General features: G+C 37.4%; 1 protein-coding gene across 1 annotated transcript in view; it reads right to left on the reverse strand.

Annotated features, from left to right (window-relative positions):
- Positions 1 to 18,049, reverse strand: part of LOC101858958 (dedicator of cytokinesis protein 9) — a gene marked incomplete in the record, with an annotated part of 134,470 nt that overhangs the window by 30,275 nt on the left and 86,146 nt on the right. The window contains 8 exon segments of the mRNA XM_035971558.1: positions 523 to 552; positions 2,254 to 2,311; positions 3,029 to 3,244; positions 8,988 to 9,014; positions 11,116 to 11,229; positions 12,688 to 12,813; positions 14,107 to 14,163; positions 15,719 to 15,856. Of these exon segments, the coding sequence (XP_035827451.1) occupies positions 523 to 552; positions 2,254 to 2,311; positions 3,029 to 3,244; positions 8,988 to 9,014; positions 11,116 to 11,229; positions 12,688 to 12,813; positions 14,107 to 14,163; positions 15,719 to 15,856 (766 nt within the window).

Consider the following 18,049-nt stretch of genomic DNA (forward strand, 5'->3'; position numbering starts at 1 on the left):
ACTTTTTCACTTCTTTCAAGTTATGTTACGTTGATGATAAAGTTAGAGAAAAAAAAAATTTACATCCAGTTTCAAAATGCAACACGTTTTCTGGAGATGATGCAGCACTTACTAGGTTTTAACTTTCCTGCAGGGAATAGTGATAGGTGATACAAGTACAATAAAGGCAAGAACAAAAAAGAAAAATAATAACATTGTTCTATACTATTTAGAGACTTCTTAACACTCATCTATATTACAGTGTACACAGCTTGTGTAAAAAAAAAAAAAATTAAACTGCTAAAACGCTTTTTGAAAGAAAAAAAAGATTAATAATAGATGTTTTGTTTTATTTATGGTATTCTTATTACTAATCCATTCTAAAGTAACAGCATATGCGTAGAATAAAAAAGAACGGATACAAAAAAAAAAAGAAAAGAAACTGGATAAAACAGATCAACAAACGCAACACAACAAGGTACACAGGCAGAAAAAAAAGCAATCTGCAAGTTTCTGAGCATGAGAGAATGAAGAAAGAACAACCTAGTAAGCCTCCAAGGGCTCGTGTGTTGACTATGAGGAGAGAGACACAAAACAAGAAAATACTTCACAACCTTGACAGTCATTAGCTACTGTATATGCTAAATAAATAAGTGGTAAATTTACGAGTATATAGGCACATATTTGAAATACATGACACAAAAACAAACAGCCCAACCCAAACATACGCACAAGAAAAGTAAAAACCCTAATATTCTGACTTTTATCTGAAAAAAAACAACGAAACAAAAACAAGAGCAAAATGTGCACACAAAAAAAATCCTCCTCCACTCACCCATTCCTACAAAAGACCCCCCCAATGAAACAGGAGTTAGCCATACCATAACACCCCACCAACTTTAGGAAACATAATATAGTTACAATATTATTGTAATAACTTTTTAAAACATTATACAAGATACAAGACTTCTGTACTCTTGAAACTACAGACACAAGTTTCAGTTAAATCAAAAACCCAAGCTAGAAATAGATACATAATAGCGACACAATTCATTCTGACCAGGAGAGAAAAAAACCACGACACCACATATGACTTATTCCAACCTTGTCTTCTGTACACACAACAGTTGAGGGAAACACACAGGCAATGACTCACACAACCACACAGACAAGACTGGGGCACATCTACTAACCGTATTCTGCAGTGGTTTGATTTTTTAAATTAACACACACTATAACCTTTACTTTCATTGTTAAGTATGCCTTAGGTCTGTTTACTATCAAACTACAGTCGAACCTATCCTAATGGCCACCTGTCCAAGACAATCGCCTTTACAAACCTCTAGAACCCCCTCCCCACCTTACTTTTTTGAAGAAATAATATAATGGCACTGTCCAAGATATCCACTTGTCCAAAACAATTGTGTTTTTTTTCTCAGCAATGGGTAGGTGCCTTTGACAGTTTCGACTGTTATCTTAATGGGAGTTATGCAAAACACAGGCATTTTTTCTTTTAGATGCCTGAACCTGGCTTCCATTCTTCTGCAATCAAGACACACTATTAAGATTGTTTCACTGGATTATCTTCCATTAATTTAATTAGAAAAAAATCAAGGGAAGGTCTACAGTAAAGGCCATCTGTTTAGGTCAACAGTAAAGGTCAACTGTAAAAGCCAACGGTAACAGTAAACTGTAAAGATCAACAGGAGAAGGTAAGCAGTAACGGTCAACAATGAAAGTCCACATTTTGAATACCTGGACCCGTCCCCGCTACCAGCTGTCACTGACAGATTTGGACGGACAACTAGCTATTTGCCACTAACTGACAACATATGGCAGAACGCCAGAACATACGAAACAACAGAAGACAACGATGTCGATACAATCACTGGGTGACGCTTTTGCTACAGACTTGTTTTACAACGTGCTCACAGACAAAACATCACATTTGCAAAACTCTAGCCATGTAATAATTTAGAAAACACACACAAAATATTCTCATTTCTACAAATACTTTAATCTAAAGAAGTGCTTTAAAAAAAATTGAATCTTAAGAACAAGATAAAACAAATAAACAATATTTAAATAGGCATAATATGTAGAAGATTAATACCATTTACCTTTTCCATTCGGAAAAAGAAAAGATATGTTAGAGGAAGAGTAAAAAATCACAGAAGAAATTGAAGGGAATACATATTGAGACAGTTTTAAGTGTGCTAGCAAAAACAGTAGAGTGGATTAGAAGATGGAGAGCTCGCTGGTGTGGTGTCTTACCTCGACGTTTCAGGTACTCTGCTATCAAGGCAGCTATGTGAATGTAACAGTGACCAGCCTGTGGGGGGGGGGGGGGGGGGGGGGGGAAATGAGAAATGTCAAGGATGGAAATGAAAAATCGCCCCTTGCAACACTGTAAGATTCTTTAAGAGGCGGGACCTCCAAATTTAACGCCCATCTCTGATAGACCAAGCCAAGTGGGAAAATTTGTGTAAAGTGCTTTTCCTCAAGGATAACTAGTCCTGTAGCCTAATCACTAGACTAATGATGCCACATCAAGGATGAGGGATAGATCAAAGGTCAGGGATGGGGCAAAGATCACAGGTCAGGGATGGGGCAAAGATCACAGGTCAGGGATGGGGCAAAAACCAAAGGTCAGGGAAGGGGCAAATGGTGAAATGGTATAGGTTTAACGCCCCTATCAACACTGTTAGGTTATTTCCGAGGCGGTCAGACACAGTTCCAATTACTTGAATATAACTTTAAAGTGTTAGACAAGAGATTTAGAGCCTTGATACACTATATCATATTGAAGCTAATCTCCAACTGTCTTGAAAACCATTTTTTTCTCTCCTCTTTCTTTTGTACCCATATTTTCTTTTAAAACAATTTTTGGGGTATTTTTAAAAACATGTTTTTTTGTGTTTTGTTTTGGGGTTGTTTTTTTTGGGGGGGGGGAGGTTGGCACAGTTTTGATGAAAAATATTTGCTTTCTGGCAACAAATTATGCTCTCGTTATATTCTCACCAGTTGACCAGTTGAGTCTGCAACTCACCTCAGAGAAGTCCCCGTATCGTATATGCAGTTTCGCCATCGCATCTAGCCAGGTTTTCCTGAGCTCTGGAGTGCTGGCGTAGGACTTAGCCAGGCTGTACTGTAGGTCCACCAGGAGCTCAGGGTCGTTCTCGTTCTCCTTCATCTGGGCCGTGGCCATCAGAACTGTGCGGATACGCTTGGTCAGGTCACGGACCTCACCAGGGAATGGCGTTTTCTGTTGGAAAGTGTAATAAACTTGTTGGTCAGAGGTCATAGGTCATGGACCAGTAGGGTCCAATCATAGAGGATGAAAGGTCACGGCTGAGGAACGTGAGCAGTGATGTTGGGATACAGCTAGCATTCCAGTCATGATGGTTTTGTGGTTTTGCTTTGAGTAATTGTGGAGTACAACGTCCACATGATAATTGCCATTTAGCGCTGGGTAAAAGTAAGATGACTGAAGAGACACAAGGGAGGGGAAAAGCAGAAGTAGGACATATTAGTAGTGCCTTCCAACCACCAGCAGTTTTAAAATGAAGGCAAAATTACAGTTGTTGTAAGCTGATTGAGTGTTAAATTCAGTGAAGCCAATGGCATGTCAGATGGTACTTTGGCTGGCCAGTCTGTGCTGGGATACTTTAAGGCTGATGTATGAGAAGGCAGAAAATCATATGAGGCTTCACAAATTAGCTATGCTGAAACCAAGAGAGAAGCCCGCAAGGTGCACACATCCACATGTGAAAATGAAGCTTTGAAATGTTCAAAATCTAGCAAAACTGTTCTCAGCCAGAATTGATCTCATTGGCCATAGCAGAAGCCACAAATTATATAAATCCTTAGTTAATTTTTTCTATTTCCCTTTAAGAAATTATGCTCCTTCGCAGATGCATTAATCATCATCAGACATTGACGAACAAACTATTATCATTATATTTATTAGTAGGTAAGGAGAAACGAAGTGTTCAATTGAACTTGCTCCAACAGTAACCTGTTCAAGACAATCACTTGGACAAACAACCACTTTCCACCCCCATTCCCCCTCCCTTTTTTCATGTTTAAAAAAATATAACAGCTCTTTCCACAAGGACCACCTGTCTAAGATGACCACTTTTTCTCCTTGGCAATGGATGGTTGTCTTGAACCAGTCCCAATGTTCATGTTGTTTATGAGAACACATGAATTTGGTGCAGTTATTACAGACTGTTGGATAGGAAATTAAGACTGGACAGGAGAAAGAAAAGAAGTGGAAAAGAAAATATTCAGGATGACCAGTACTGCAGCTTTTGCAAGAGTATTAACTGTATTTATATCATAAATATTTAAAAATTAAAAATAATTTACGTAATTTCTTTTTTCTTTTTTTTGTCTTTTGTGGTGTTGTTGGTTTTCAAAAATTCACAAAACACAACTACTTTTTAAAAAAAATTAAATTTTTGAAAATCTGATAATTTGCGACAATTACTGATTCAGAACTTAAGCGTATCCCACAATGAGTCCAATTGACTTACCAAAAATTAAAAAATACAGAGCAAGCTGGATCCAACTTTCACCCCTAAACATGCCAGGAGCGAGCACACACACACACACACAAACACACACACACACACACACACACACTCCCACTCGCACACATACACACAAGCACAAACACGCACACACATCCAAACACATACTGTTCAAACATGTGTATGCACACACATAATTTTAAAACAAAATCTATAGTGGCAATTAACTCACAAAAGTGATGGTTAGTCTAGAACAAAGCATTATGAATTAAAAATAAGAACATCTTTAAATATGAGTCTAAGATACAAGCAACCAAAAAAAAAAAAAGGCAAAAAATGAGAGCTAAGAAAAATAGATACAACCCCTACAGTGTAAAATGCAAAACTCATATCTTGCCGCTTCAACAGCATCGTATAAATATAAAAAATTTACTGTAAAAAGCAAAAAGAAAGCATGAATCCACAAACAGCAGAAGCAATAATAGATATGCACAATTTATAATAGTGATGAACGTTCACAAAAGTTCTACAATCAGTGACAACAATACGTTAAGTGAGAGACAGCACAAGTGCAAGCAGTTCAAAAACAATACACACTCTCAATATTTATCAACTGATTTTTAAAAGTGTATTAACAGGGGCCTATCCTATAGGTGACTTTACACCCCTGTTGAAAAAAATTCTGATCTGTTAGGAGGCGGGCTTTGACCCTGCCTGTTAGAGCCAACCCTGACTGAGAAGGATACAACATCTCAGCAAAACGACATAGATACTTCATGAAAAGTTCTCCCCACTCGGGTTTCCTGCGTGCAACGACAAAGTGCCTAACCGCTACACAACAAACGCTGGCATATTTATCAATGCTCCCAGAAGATTCAAAATACTTCAATATTTCCAATGTGCCGCCATTCTGTGATATGAAGAACACTGACCCCTGTGGGCATGGTTTGAAGCAACTGAAATGCTAAAAGATCTAAAATGAAGTCGATGGAGGCATACACCATTTACAGTTAGAATCAGAAGCATACAAAAATATTCAAACTGTGTGTATACATTTTATGAGACAACTTGTACTTACAGTATACAAAAGATAATTTTTAAAGCTTTTAAATATTAGACGCACTTCAATAGTGGGGTATTAAGTGTCATGGTATTAGTCAAGAGTACATGTTTCAGAGCGTTATTGATACAAATTTGGTCATGAAAGTGCCACAGACAGATTTCGTTTCAACAATACTAAGCGTCACAGGAATTTGAGACAGTGTTCAGGTTTTTAATGCCCCTAGCACCTTGCAACAGAGTCCTGGTATGCTACGCGCAGAGCATTAACACATGATACTTAATACTATTGGCTCCATTTGATCCAGAGAAATCATGGACTGCCATCAAAACAAAGATGTCCCAGTCTGTAGGAGAGGTGCTGGGTTACATGGCCTGCCGTGTCTCTAAATCCCAACACAGGAGTGACAGTCTCTGCCACCACAGATCTCACACTTGTTGTAGGAGCTGTCATTGACTGCAGTTCCCTTTTTTCTTTTCCCTTTCTTTTTCCCTATTTTGAATGGCTTGTAGTATTTAGAAGGTACACAGTACTGTGCTCACATAATACACAGAACACGTTGCTCTGCTGTAAGTATGAAAAAGAGGCAGATTTCGTCCATTCATCACTTTTCACCACCAAGTGAAGTCATGCTTTGCAGCCGTGTGACAAGTAGAAATTTATCTTGTGTGTATGAGACCTTAGATAGTACAAAGCACAATACCGAAATAGTAAGATAAGGAAATTGAATAGCATTAACGAAAAGCCACAGTACTTGTAAAAGTTTTCTTATAAATGTATATTTCCAAATTGTCACTGCTGCAAAAGATTGTGACTACACCAACACAATCTAGCTCAAACAGGAGGCAAACATGATTTACATTGCTCTGGAGGCAGGCTGCTTTGACTCTGCCTGTTTGGGTCAGCCCAATGTGTGAGTACACACTACTACTACACCAGAGCAGAAAGATGAAGTCACTGGATGAATTTTCTTCCACAAAAGGGAATTGAACTCATCTCCATAAAGGGCACAGAGAAGATCTAAACCACTGCACCACAGATGAAAGTAATTCAGAGGGAAAAAAAGGAAAGCAAGTACCAAATGAACACCTTTATGAACATAAAAAGACTCTTTGTTCAAATTGTCCCAACAATGGGTGGTCGAATGGTGAAAACAGTATACAGAGGGGGAAAAAATTAATGAAAAACAAAAACAACCTTAAAATAAAAACAAAAATCATTGCAAAAGTGAAAAAAAGCTACCCTCTGTTTGGCAAGCCATAACTGAAGCAAACACCAAATAAAAATATTTTATTTCAAAGCGCTCAACAACAACAAAAATACTGTAAAAACCTCAAAACAAGACACAAACTGACTGACCATTTAAAGGGTGACAGATTACTCAAGCAAGAACACAGCTGGTTAGAAGATGTAGCACCCAATGACAGCACAAGAGTGACGCTATAGCACAAAAAGAAGCCACATCAAGGTTAGCCCAAGGTAAAGTTGAGAAAATTGTACAGCCTAGACAGATATATTATGTATTCCAATGCGGCACTCGGCAAGTGTCTCAGAAAGCCAGCTGCAATTTCTGTCTGGTTAACCAAAAAAAAATTTTTTTTAAGATAAAAAGAAAATAGAAAAGTAGAATTGGAAAGACAGCGTATATTGTGAGTGGTAAAAACGTGTGAACTTACGACTAACTCCTTTTGGTCTAGGAACTGAAGCAAATTAAGTCTGGAATTATTCAACTGTGTAACGGCAGTGTTCATAAGAGAGAACAAAAATATTTGCATAACCAAATGAAACATGGGATAAACGTATGCGTGAGTGAGCGCCTGTATGTGGCCATGCATGATTCACTATGTGTATGCAGACACTGGATGTCTTGCAACATCTACAAAATGAGACTTAACCTGGAAAAGACAACTATGTTCACATTTCAACCCATGGAAAACTAATAAAGCATTCAACAACTGTGGAAGACGTATTTAGAGACACTATTTAGGGATCAGCACGGGTCAAAGAAACCATGCTGAGAAAAGAAAACAATCATAGTTGATCTTCTTCCAAGACAACAAAGTTACTGTAATTCAGTGAAAATGATATTCTAGAAAAATTCAGGTAAAACGAGGGGGTGGGGTGGGGGTGGTTGGTTTGATAAGAAATAACAACTCAGTAATTACTAAGGAAAAAAATTTTTTTTTTTAACTCCCCCCAGGAAAGTTTCAATTGTTTTGATCACAGTTAATCCTCTTGGTTGATTTACTGATATATAATAAAGTCAGCAACTTAAGTCTCATTTTTAGCTGTTGCTCATCAAAATTCCATCAAATATTCTGCAGAAATAGGTGTCAAACGACAGACAACAGATCTTCATTCATCAGAGGAACAGTTTTTCCACCAGAGTGAAGAGATAAAACTGTGAAGATTATTTCGACATTGACAAACAAAAAGTTCGGTGCGCAAATGAAGGGACAAATTATGAGACAAAAAGGCAGGACAGGCGTTTAAAAAAAATTCCCAACAATAAATGTCTGATAAAAAAAGCAGTATGTCAAATCAATCAAAATTTTCATAGTAAATCTTCATTTTTCAGGAGCTAGATCTGAACAAAAACATCAGTCATCACTGTTTGATATTCATTTCTCTGCTCCGACAAATTAAAACAACACCACCCCACCCCGCCCCCCTCCCTTTATCATCCTGGTCTTCTATCTGTTGACATGGAGACACTCTGTGATCTATGTGGTCATGACTAACGAGGTGCATCTCATATTTAAGTTTCCCTGCAATTTACCGCTCATAAATATAGTTATCAAAATTGTTTTAGTATTCCAAAATAAAAGGTATTATATTACTTGTATTAGAAAACAAGGGGGGGGGCTGGGGTTCTATCACGCAAATGGATTATGAACTAAGGACAGAAATGTTAAACTTCAGTATTTACAGCTGCATTTCATAGCATGCTGACCCGTACATAAGGAAGAATATTGCTTTGTTGTTTATTCTTTGCGTCAGTCTATCTGTCCTTACATATGTGAAGGTTTATGATAATTGATGAGCACTACTATGTACACTGTGTCTAAATGACAGTGTGTACCTTTGAGTGTGAGGGTAAGTGTGTGTATGCGTGTGTGGGTGTGTGAGTGTGTGAGTGTGTGTGTCTGCGTGTGTCTGCGTGTGCGTGTGTACATGTGTATGCGTGCACGTGTGCGCGCATGAGAGTGCATGCATGAGAATTCATCGAGTTAAAACAGACATCAAAGCCTCTGTACATGCATGTGTGTGGGTGAAATAGTGTTCACATTCGCATGTGTGTGTGTGTGTGCGTGCATATGTACAGTGTATGAGGTCAAAAACTGATGACTCTCTGCATGCAAGTGTGTTTAAGAATGTGTGTGTAAAAAAAAATATTCATTTCCTAAAACTACCTGGGTGCCTGGGAATTTTATGCAGCGCTTTAAAGAGACAAAAAACCCAATTGAAATGACTACAAAGAAAATCCGTAAAGAATATTATTGTTGAGAAAAATAAGCTGACATGACACAAACAGCTTCCACCAAACAACTTTCTCACTAGCATAATTTATAAGTAATTTACCATTAGGACACTCTGAAAGGATTGAAATGAAAAATAAACAGTCGGACAATGTCATAAAAAATTCTGCTTAATTCTGTGTAATCTTTGAAAAAGCCACCAACCAAGGAAGGTAGTGCTTCTTTCAAAATTAGGATATTTTTCTTCTGTCGTTCCCATACAACAAACAGTGTTTTTCCTCCACTTTTCACACAACTATTTCTTTAACTATATAAATCATATAACATTATTCACAGCTCTATTCATGGGGCATAGAAATTTTACAGTGTATTGATTTATTCCATTCATGTTGTTTAGTAATTGAACATATTTTTTTTGGTATGTAGAGGTATTATTACATCCTAATCGACACAATTTACATGATTTAGGAAGCAGGCTTCAACTCTGCCTGTCAGGTCAACCTGGACTGAAAGGAATACTAAATCCCAGCAGAAAGATCGAGATGCTTGATTAAAATTCTCCCCTCTCGTGATTCAAACTTAAGTCTCCTGTGTGCTATGGCGAAGCACCTGACAGCTTCACCATAGATGCCAGTAGATTGAACAGTGTATAGATTTTTTCCGTCAAAAATCAAAGAATCAGCTTGAGACGTTCAGGCTAACATATGATGTTGAGCAATAATCATCATACACCTTTTAGGGAACATAGATAAAGTCACTGGAGCTTGTCCTCTGATGAGACTCAAGAACCTTAACTCAAAAACAGAGTGGCCACTGAACTAACGCTGACCAGCAACAGACATTTTGGGACATTGTCAGTAGTCAAGGGACATTGTGTATTATAAGAGCTTAGTATAACGTTTTAACTATTCTACGTACCTACGTACGCATGCTCTATATGCTATACAACTATTTTCCTACAAATACAAACAAAAGTTTATTTAGATGATTTAGAAAAAAACTTGCTCTTTTTAATTTTTTCCTAGCGTCTGAGACACACAGTCCAAATCTGAGTATGAGAAATTTGCTCAACTACACACCAATGAGAAAACTGGCATTTTTATGTTGATTAACAATAATTGCATTTATATAGCGCATATATCCATGCTGTACATCATGCTCTATGCTTTTTACAACTATTTTTTAGCTATTGGTCAGTTCAGATAATTATTGGTCAGGCAGTAACAAATCATTGGCAGGGTTCATGTGAACAAAAAAGGTGATGTCTACAAAGGGGTGCCACCCAAAAAACAACAGATTTCAGGAACTTGGTGTAAAATTTCGTAAGCTGAAGGATAGAAGTAACTATGTCCAAATTCCTTGTTTTGACAAAAATGGATTTTTAGGATAAGGTGTTATAGGCAACTCTTGGGCAAAGGCACATAGTCCCTCATACGACCTTAAGTATTTGAGAGTGTCGTAAAACTCTTACCAAACAGATACATCAGGAATTGCGATTGTAGCAACATTATTGGGCAGATTAGTTTGACAGTTACACACATGATGCAATATCGTTTGATTGCCTCCATTATGCTGTTTTTGGCATTTTGGCCAAAATGGACAAGGTCACTTCTGGCTCTCAGCCCACGATATAAGAAAAGAAATATATATATCACCTAAACAAATAAGTATTTTTCAGACAGTAAGCTAATAGAAATGAGGATATTGCAGCAACAGAAACAACAAACAACAAAAAACTGAAAAATTGGTATCATCAACAAAATAGGAGGAAAAACACACATCACACACAAAACACAAAATGTTTGGAAGGGTCTGTATTTTCAAAGTCACTGAAACCTGTCCAGAAAAGTGGCACCCCTACCAACAAACTTCAACAGTGTAACTCAAGCAGGCTTTACATCATGACGATAACCACAAAATATCCAGCACACACACACAAAAAAAGATGAAATTTTAATTTTTTTAAAACATAGCAGTGGTAGATAAAGGTGACAACAAATAACTTTTTGTTTGAATCTTACGACACAAAGAAGGTGTACTAGTTTAAGTGCAGGCCTCTCACCTGTATACTCTTGTCGCTGCTGGCATAGTTGTTGACGATGGCCAGACTTTCCTGGAAGCGAGTGGTGCTCAGCCCTACCACCACGCCAATCAGCTGAGACACAGAGATGATCACCTGCAGAGACACAATAATAGATAGCATTTGCAGACCGCAAGTTCCCGCTCAACAGCAAGCTCTATGTGCTTTATAATCTATACTATTACCCGGCAGACCTGATACATTCTTAAACAACCTCAACTTCCTGGGAAGCATACAGTGCAAGCTGCCATTTATAGGCCCTAAAGCACTAACAGACTGACAAGATCTTTCGATGTCTACGGCTGGGTACCCATTCCAACATGGGTGAAGTGAGGAAAATTTGTGTAAAGTACCTTTCCCAAGGACACAAGGACGAGCCTGAGGGTTGCACCCTCGAACATGCAACCTCACAATTACAAGTCCGCTGGCCTAACCACTAGACAACAAGATAAAGAAAAGAAGTTGTTCTTTGCCCAAGTAAAATGAAGCACACTCACAAGTAAAAGGAATATTTACAAGGAATTTTGAGTTTAATTTTAGATTTAGTCAAAGTTTTACAACACTTGCAACACAATTAGGTCATATAAGACCAAGCCAATTACCTGTACACATGACCACTTCCCATCTTGCGTTTTAAAAAATATAATGACACTGTCCAAGATATCTACCTGTCTAAGACAACCAATTTTCCCCTTAAAAATGAGTGGCTGTCTTAGACGATTTCAACAGTAAGTTTAATGAGGGAAGGCCAAGAGTTTTCAAACTATAGGAATAATGTTGTCATCATAGTCAAGAGGCAATAAATTTTTAATTTATTTCATGCCATTGCCACATTATGAAACTTACTCATATTTTGGATGGTGGTGAATAATTGTTCGCACTACATATTAATAATGATAAGTTGGACATGTAGCACTTCAGTTTCATCAGAAAAGAATGAAAAATAACAAAATCATCTCTAAAATAGTAAATAATGGACTGGACAAATAAAGCTAAACAAAATGTCCATACTTTGTACAGGTACGAATCAGATCTCATGCACATGGTTTGTATATAAACGACTGACACAGTCTAGGTACCGCAAATCATATTTGTTTCAGTTAGAGTTTTACGGCACTTGCAAAACAATTAGGTCATGTAAGTGCTGTAGATTAGAGCTATTACAAGAGAGTTAGTTTCAGTAAGAGTTTTAAGACACTTGCAACACAATAAGGTCATATAAGCGCCGAAGATTAGAGGTGTTACAAGAGAGCAACAAACATAAAAAAGAAGGAGGAGAGATCAGGACGATAGATGTTTGATAGGAAAGAAGGAGCAAACCACACCAGAGCATCCACCAATCACCCAGTTACAAGAGAGTAACAAACACACAAAAAAAGGAGGAGAGAAAAGGCCGAAAATGTCAGATAGGAAAGAAGGAGCAAACTACACCAGATCACCCGCCTACCACCTAGTACAATGGCATCTACATTTAAAAACATTGGCAGGGTATGAGCTAAAAAGCTCACATCTTTCTCTCTCCTTCTCTCAGCCACTGGGAAGAAAAACACTCACCTGCAGATGCACTCTTGTAAAACTTTTGCGATTGGAAAACTCAAAGTTGGACCTCATGAGAAGGTAGAGTAAAGCACATGCCTCACGCCGAGTGGAGTTGAGCTTGGAGTTGCAGCAACGAAGAATCTAGGAGTATACAGATAGAAACATTGTACTATTGCGATACAAAAGCTAGTCAACATCTAAAAAAGTAAATACAAGTATTTAAAAAAAACTCTGTAGTCAGAAAGTTTTGTAAACAGTTAAAACGAATTTGGGCACAAGTAAAAGAGAATATGTTGATTAAACAGTTAATTTCTCAGAAATCACAGAATACACTTTTTTATTCTCATATCAACACAACAACAAAATTGACAAGTACTACACTAAGATAAAAATGAAAGTTTTCTTTCCAGTCTCATTTATTCTCACCATTTAATTTCTTTTTTTAACTTACCGTCCTAGAATTAATAGAAATACTTGCCTACATCATCATCAAGTATACTGTAGAGGAGAATTAACGTTTGCTTTGTTGAGGAGGGGTCACTGATCCTAAATAATTCCAACTGTTTGATAGACTGATACTACACCGTTGTTGCCAGAAAATTGCAAAACTCTGTCTGACCTTGCTTTAAAAATAAAAAATAAATGGCATCTGTATACCACAGGTGCCCACTCAGCAGCAAGTATTTATGAGTTTTACAATCAATACTATTACTCCAGCTGACCCTAGAACGCTCAGGTATTTATATAGATTGTAAAACTCATAAATACTTGTTGCTGACAATGATGAAATATAATAACAGTAAATATTTGCATAGCGCAAATTCTCATTCAGCAGCAAGTTCTGTGCACTTAACAAGCTATACTATTATCTACTCAGGGGTTTACCTTCCCTTCCAGAAAAATCCAAGCTTTTGTAAGTTGCTCATTCTCAGCAAAATAATCAGAGGGGTATAAATGCAATCACAACTGGGCCCTAACACTTTGCAGAATATGGCTACCCCTTCTCCCAAATGACTTTTTTCACAGAGTCATTAAACACCTTTCATGTACATACTGTAAGCATATATCCCCTTTTACTGGGAACAATGGTCTGAGATAAATGCATATACATATTGTTAGCACATGTCCCTTTTAGCCAGGAAAGAAAGTTAAAGTTAGTGCATGCTATCATTAAAGCACACTACCAAAGTACACTATGTTTAGAGAGAAAGAGAAGTACTTTAAGGCAACGAGGCCATGAATAGGCTGTAACATGAATAGGCTGTCACATGAATAGCCTGGCACAGTGTGGAGTATTGACACAGGATATCTTTCCCATTGTGGGTTACACTTCCTGGTTCTTTCAAAGCCGGAGTAACTTGTCCTTTCATTCCTTTCCTACACCCAGATAAAAACTGATAAAGCAAAGAATGGGTCACCATTGACTGGCCTTACCTCATAGCACAGCTCTCCGCACATATCTGCACTGCCTTTAAACAACACCGCTTGGAACTGTCAAGGAAAAAAAATAGAGAATATGCATTATATCAATGTGTATAGGACACATGTGAAGATAAGACACAGGTAGACTTGGGAGTCAAAATACATCATATTGTCGACAAGCTGTTCAATTGCTCTATGCCAAGAAAGCAAAATTTTTCAGAAGAGAGAAAAAAACAGCTTTATCCTTTTTAACAGTTATACCCACATTATCTTTAATTTCTTGCCTTTTTTTTTTTCAAATTTATAAAATGAACTTCAATAAAATGTTTATCAAGCTCATGCAAATAGTTCCACAGATTTAAAACTGCCATAATATTTATTTGTTACAAAATTTTGGGCTCTTTACACCTAAACAGCTGGCTGACGATACGCTCATATGACAAAAAGAAACAAATTTTTCACGGCAAGCGCCATCTCTTTTGTATGTACACTTTTCACACTTCAAAACAAAATAAATCAGGTTTTTTTTTTTTTTTACTTAAAAATATTTTACTGATTTGTGCCTCATAGATTATTGAATGGCCTTCTATAAAGATTAAACACAATGAACTATTTAAGATTATGGAAAATCCTGACATAGATTGAAAAGATCTAAGAAATATTGAGAATTTGTACAGGGGCCAATGCACTGTTGTAAGAATTGATGGAGAATACAGCAAATATAGGAGGATTAATTAAAAGAGGAGTGAGGCATGGATGCATTAGGTCACCACTTAGTCTTAAACATCCCTCTAGAAACAGCCCTTAAGACACAATTTTAATGGTGGATTCAAAAAAGGACCTTCAATTGCTTCTAGATCTGTTGTAACAGAAAGTGAACGTAATAGATTATTGTTTAAAGTGAAGAAAACATAATTCATGGTAACATTTTAAAAAGCAGTAAATCTTATTTGTAATCTCATATGCAAAGATGAAAAGATGAGACATGTTCTACAATTTAAATATCAAGGATATATAATCACATTTAATGCCACATGTTCCACAGAGGAAAAAAAACTGCACTGACTAAATACAGTTTCAAATAACCCCTTTCTCATATTTCTATCTGTCCTGCTGAATTGTTACTTACAATGTAAATGAGAGACATTATCACTATTATCAGTTAATTCATCCAGGTATTGACTCACTTTCTCACTAAGGGTGTGCCTCTTTCTTTTCTCTCCCTTTGGTCTTGTAAAGTTACTTCAGTATCATGTATGTGATTGAAATGTTACCCCGATTGGTCCTATTTTTGTACTTTTTCTTTGTTGTTTTTCTCTATCTCACTTTTTCCTTTGCATCAAATGGCCACTATCTTGCTCATATGCTTCAAGACCTAGTGGATACTTTCAGTTCACTGGGATCTACTCAAACTTCATGGTAAGACTGTACCCCTTTCTCATCTTTCTCTTTTTTGTCTTAATAAGTTCTTGATTCAGACATACTCTTTTTCTTTTGTTCCTGTCTGTCCTAGTTTTTTCCTGAACTAAAAGACTGCTATTGTATTAATGTGCTTTTCTTTACTTAAACAAACAAGTTTGTTAGGTACAATATTATCTTGTTGTTTTCCATGAGATGAGCTCACCTTCTTGATGAACGCCCTCCAGGCCCCGAACACATGTTTCTGCAGAGTCTCTGACTGGCTGGACCGCAGGAAACTCAAGTAGATCCGGAATACAGTGTGCATCATGTTGTTGTCCCCGCCTCGGGCCTCAAGGTCTTTCTGTGCAAGCAGCCAGGGCGAAAATTTTTTTTTTAAGTAAGAGTTTTACGGCACTTGCAACACATATAGGTCATATAAATGCCAAAGAGTAGAGGTGTTACTAAATAGTAACATACAAATAAGAGAAAGAGGAGAGATTCGGACGATAGATGTTTGATAGGAAAGAAGAAGCAAGCCACAACAAACCACCCGCCAGCCATCCACAGGAGAAGAACAAAACACAGTCACATTAGATACAACTGTATACATGATGGCATAACGCACAGAAGTGAAAAATGTACATCAATTGCTTGGTGTTAGAATCCGCCATAATTATGCCATTTGGTAAAAAAGTGACGTATGACGAGTCTTACACAGAGTAGAGCTGTGCCCATTCGACTTTACTATTCGACATTCATAATTTTTGCACTATTTACTATTCACAGCTATTCGAAGCAAGGCAGAGCCATTCGAATGCCATGTGATTTTTTAAACAGATAAATCAAATGGGTTTTCGTCTCATTTTTCTCAAACGTAGAAAAATTGGAGTACATTATATCTAAAATCATTAAGATAAATATACAGAAATACTCCTTATTTGATGGTTACGAGACAGAGTGATAAGAGGAGCCTACAGGAGTTATAAAACAATCCTTTAGAGAATATCTCTAACTATTCAATATTCACTCGTCACTCTATGGACAGCTCAAGCAAGGGCACTTGACTCTTGAAGCGCAGTGAATGTTTTTTTTCATGAAGTTAGCTGTCGCAATGAGCTCCCTTAACCCTACTCGAAATTCGAAGCGCTATGAACAATGGCGTGATGTCAACACGTTGCACTGTCTGCGCGCACGCGACAACATCACACATGCGCTCAGTGACTGGCGTTGAACAGCGCAAGTCAGATCTGGACTATCACAATATAAGAAAAAACAATTCTACAGCGCTTCGAATTGCGGAAGTTAGATTTGGGCTTATCTTATATAAGAAAAAACTATTCGACGGCGCTGTGAGAAGCTAGCAAATGTAGAATAGCAGAACTTAGGTCTGGGTTTATACTTTTTAGAAAAAACATTCAACGGAGGTATTCGAAAATCATGAATAGTGAGCTTATGCTTCGAAGCTTCAATGTTTCCTCAAAATCGCACAGCACTAACACAGAGCAGTCAACTGTACTTTCACTGGATAATACAGAATCAGATCATGCAAATAAAAGAATAAAATAAGTTTTACTTAGTTTTTTAGTTTTAGTAAGTTTTTACAGCACTTGCAACACAATAAGGTCATAGAAGTGCCGGAGATTTCAGGTGTTACAAGAGAGTAACAAACACAAAATACAAGGAGAGGAGATAAAGACGATAGATGTTTAATAGGAAAGAAGGAGCAAACCACACCAGAGCACCGCCAACCACCCAATAAGTTTTACTTAAAGTAAAACGATGCGTACTGAAATGATAAAAGTTTTCTCCTGTTGAACAGGGAAGGGAAAAGCATTTAGGTGGACAGAAATTACCAGAAGGAAAGTAAAGAAGTTGGATTTACACAATGGCACCCTCTGACAGACACAACAGTTTCCAAGTACATAGTTTTGGAAGCCGCCACACTTTGGCAGCCATTTTCTCTTTAACTTTACCTTTGACACTATGTGATCTAGATCTATACCTCCTTCAATAGCAAATATTTCATCTCATATTCTGGATACATGGGTATTTTTTTTTTTCCAAACCCAAGATAAATCAACACATTTTAAGATATAAATAAAAATAAATAAATAAATAACACTTTTATTTGTCCCAGAAGGGCACTTTGTTTTACAATGGCAAACATACATACAATAATACATAATTATGAATACGTACATACATTAATAATTACATGCACAAATACATACATAAACACACACCATTACACAAATACAGAACAGTTAACAAACAATGCCACTGTTGGTCACCACTGTGCAGCGCCCTGTATTTGAGCTAGGGCTGTCGTGTCTTGCTCAAGGACACACCCCAGCGACCACCCATTCTGATCCCCGTGTCACAGACACTTGCTTGACATTGCTCGAGTCAAAACTCACTACTCACTGAGCCACTGGAGCCCCCAGATGACACCAGTAACCCCAAAAGCCTCAAAATTGATGAGCGCCCGATTCCACAGTGTCGTGACACAAACAGACACTGCCCTGTCTTTCCCCTGACGGGACACTACAGTTCT

The sequence above is a fragment of the Aplysia californica genome, unplaced genomic scaffold (genome assembly GCF_000002075.1).
Source record: "Aplysia californica isolate F4 #8 unplaced genomic scaffold, AplCal3.0 scaffold00461, whole genome shotgun sequence".
Classification (NCBI taxonomy): Eukaryota; Metazoa; Mollusca; class Gastropoda; order Aplysiida; family Aplysiidae; genus Aplysia; species Aplysia californica.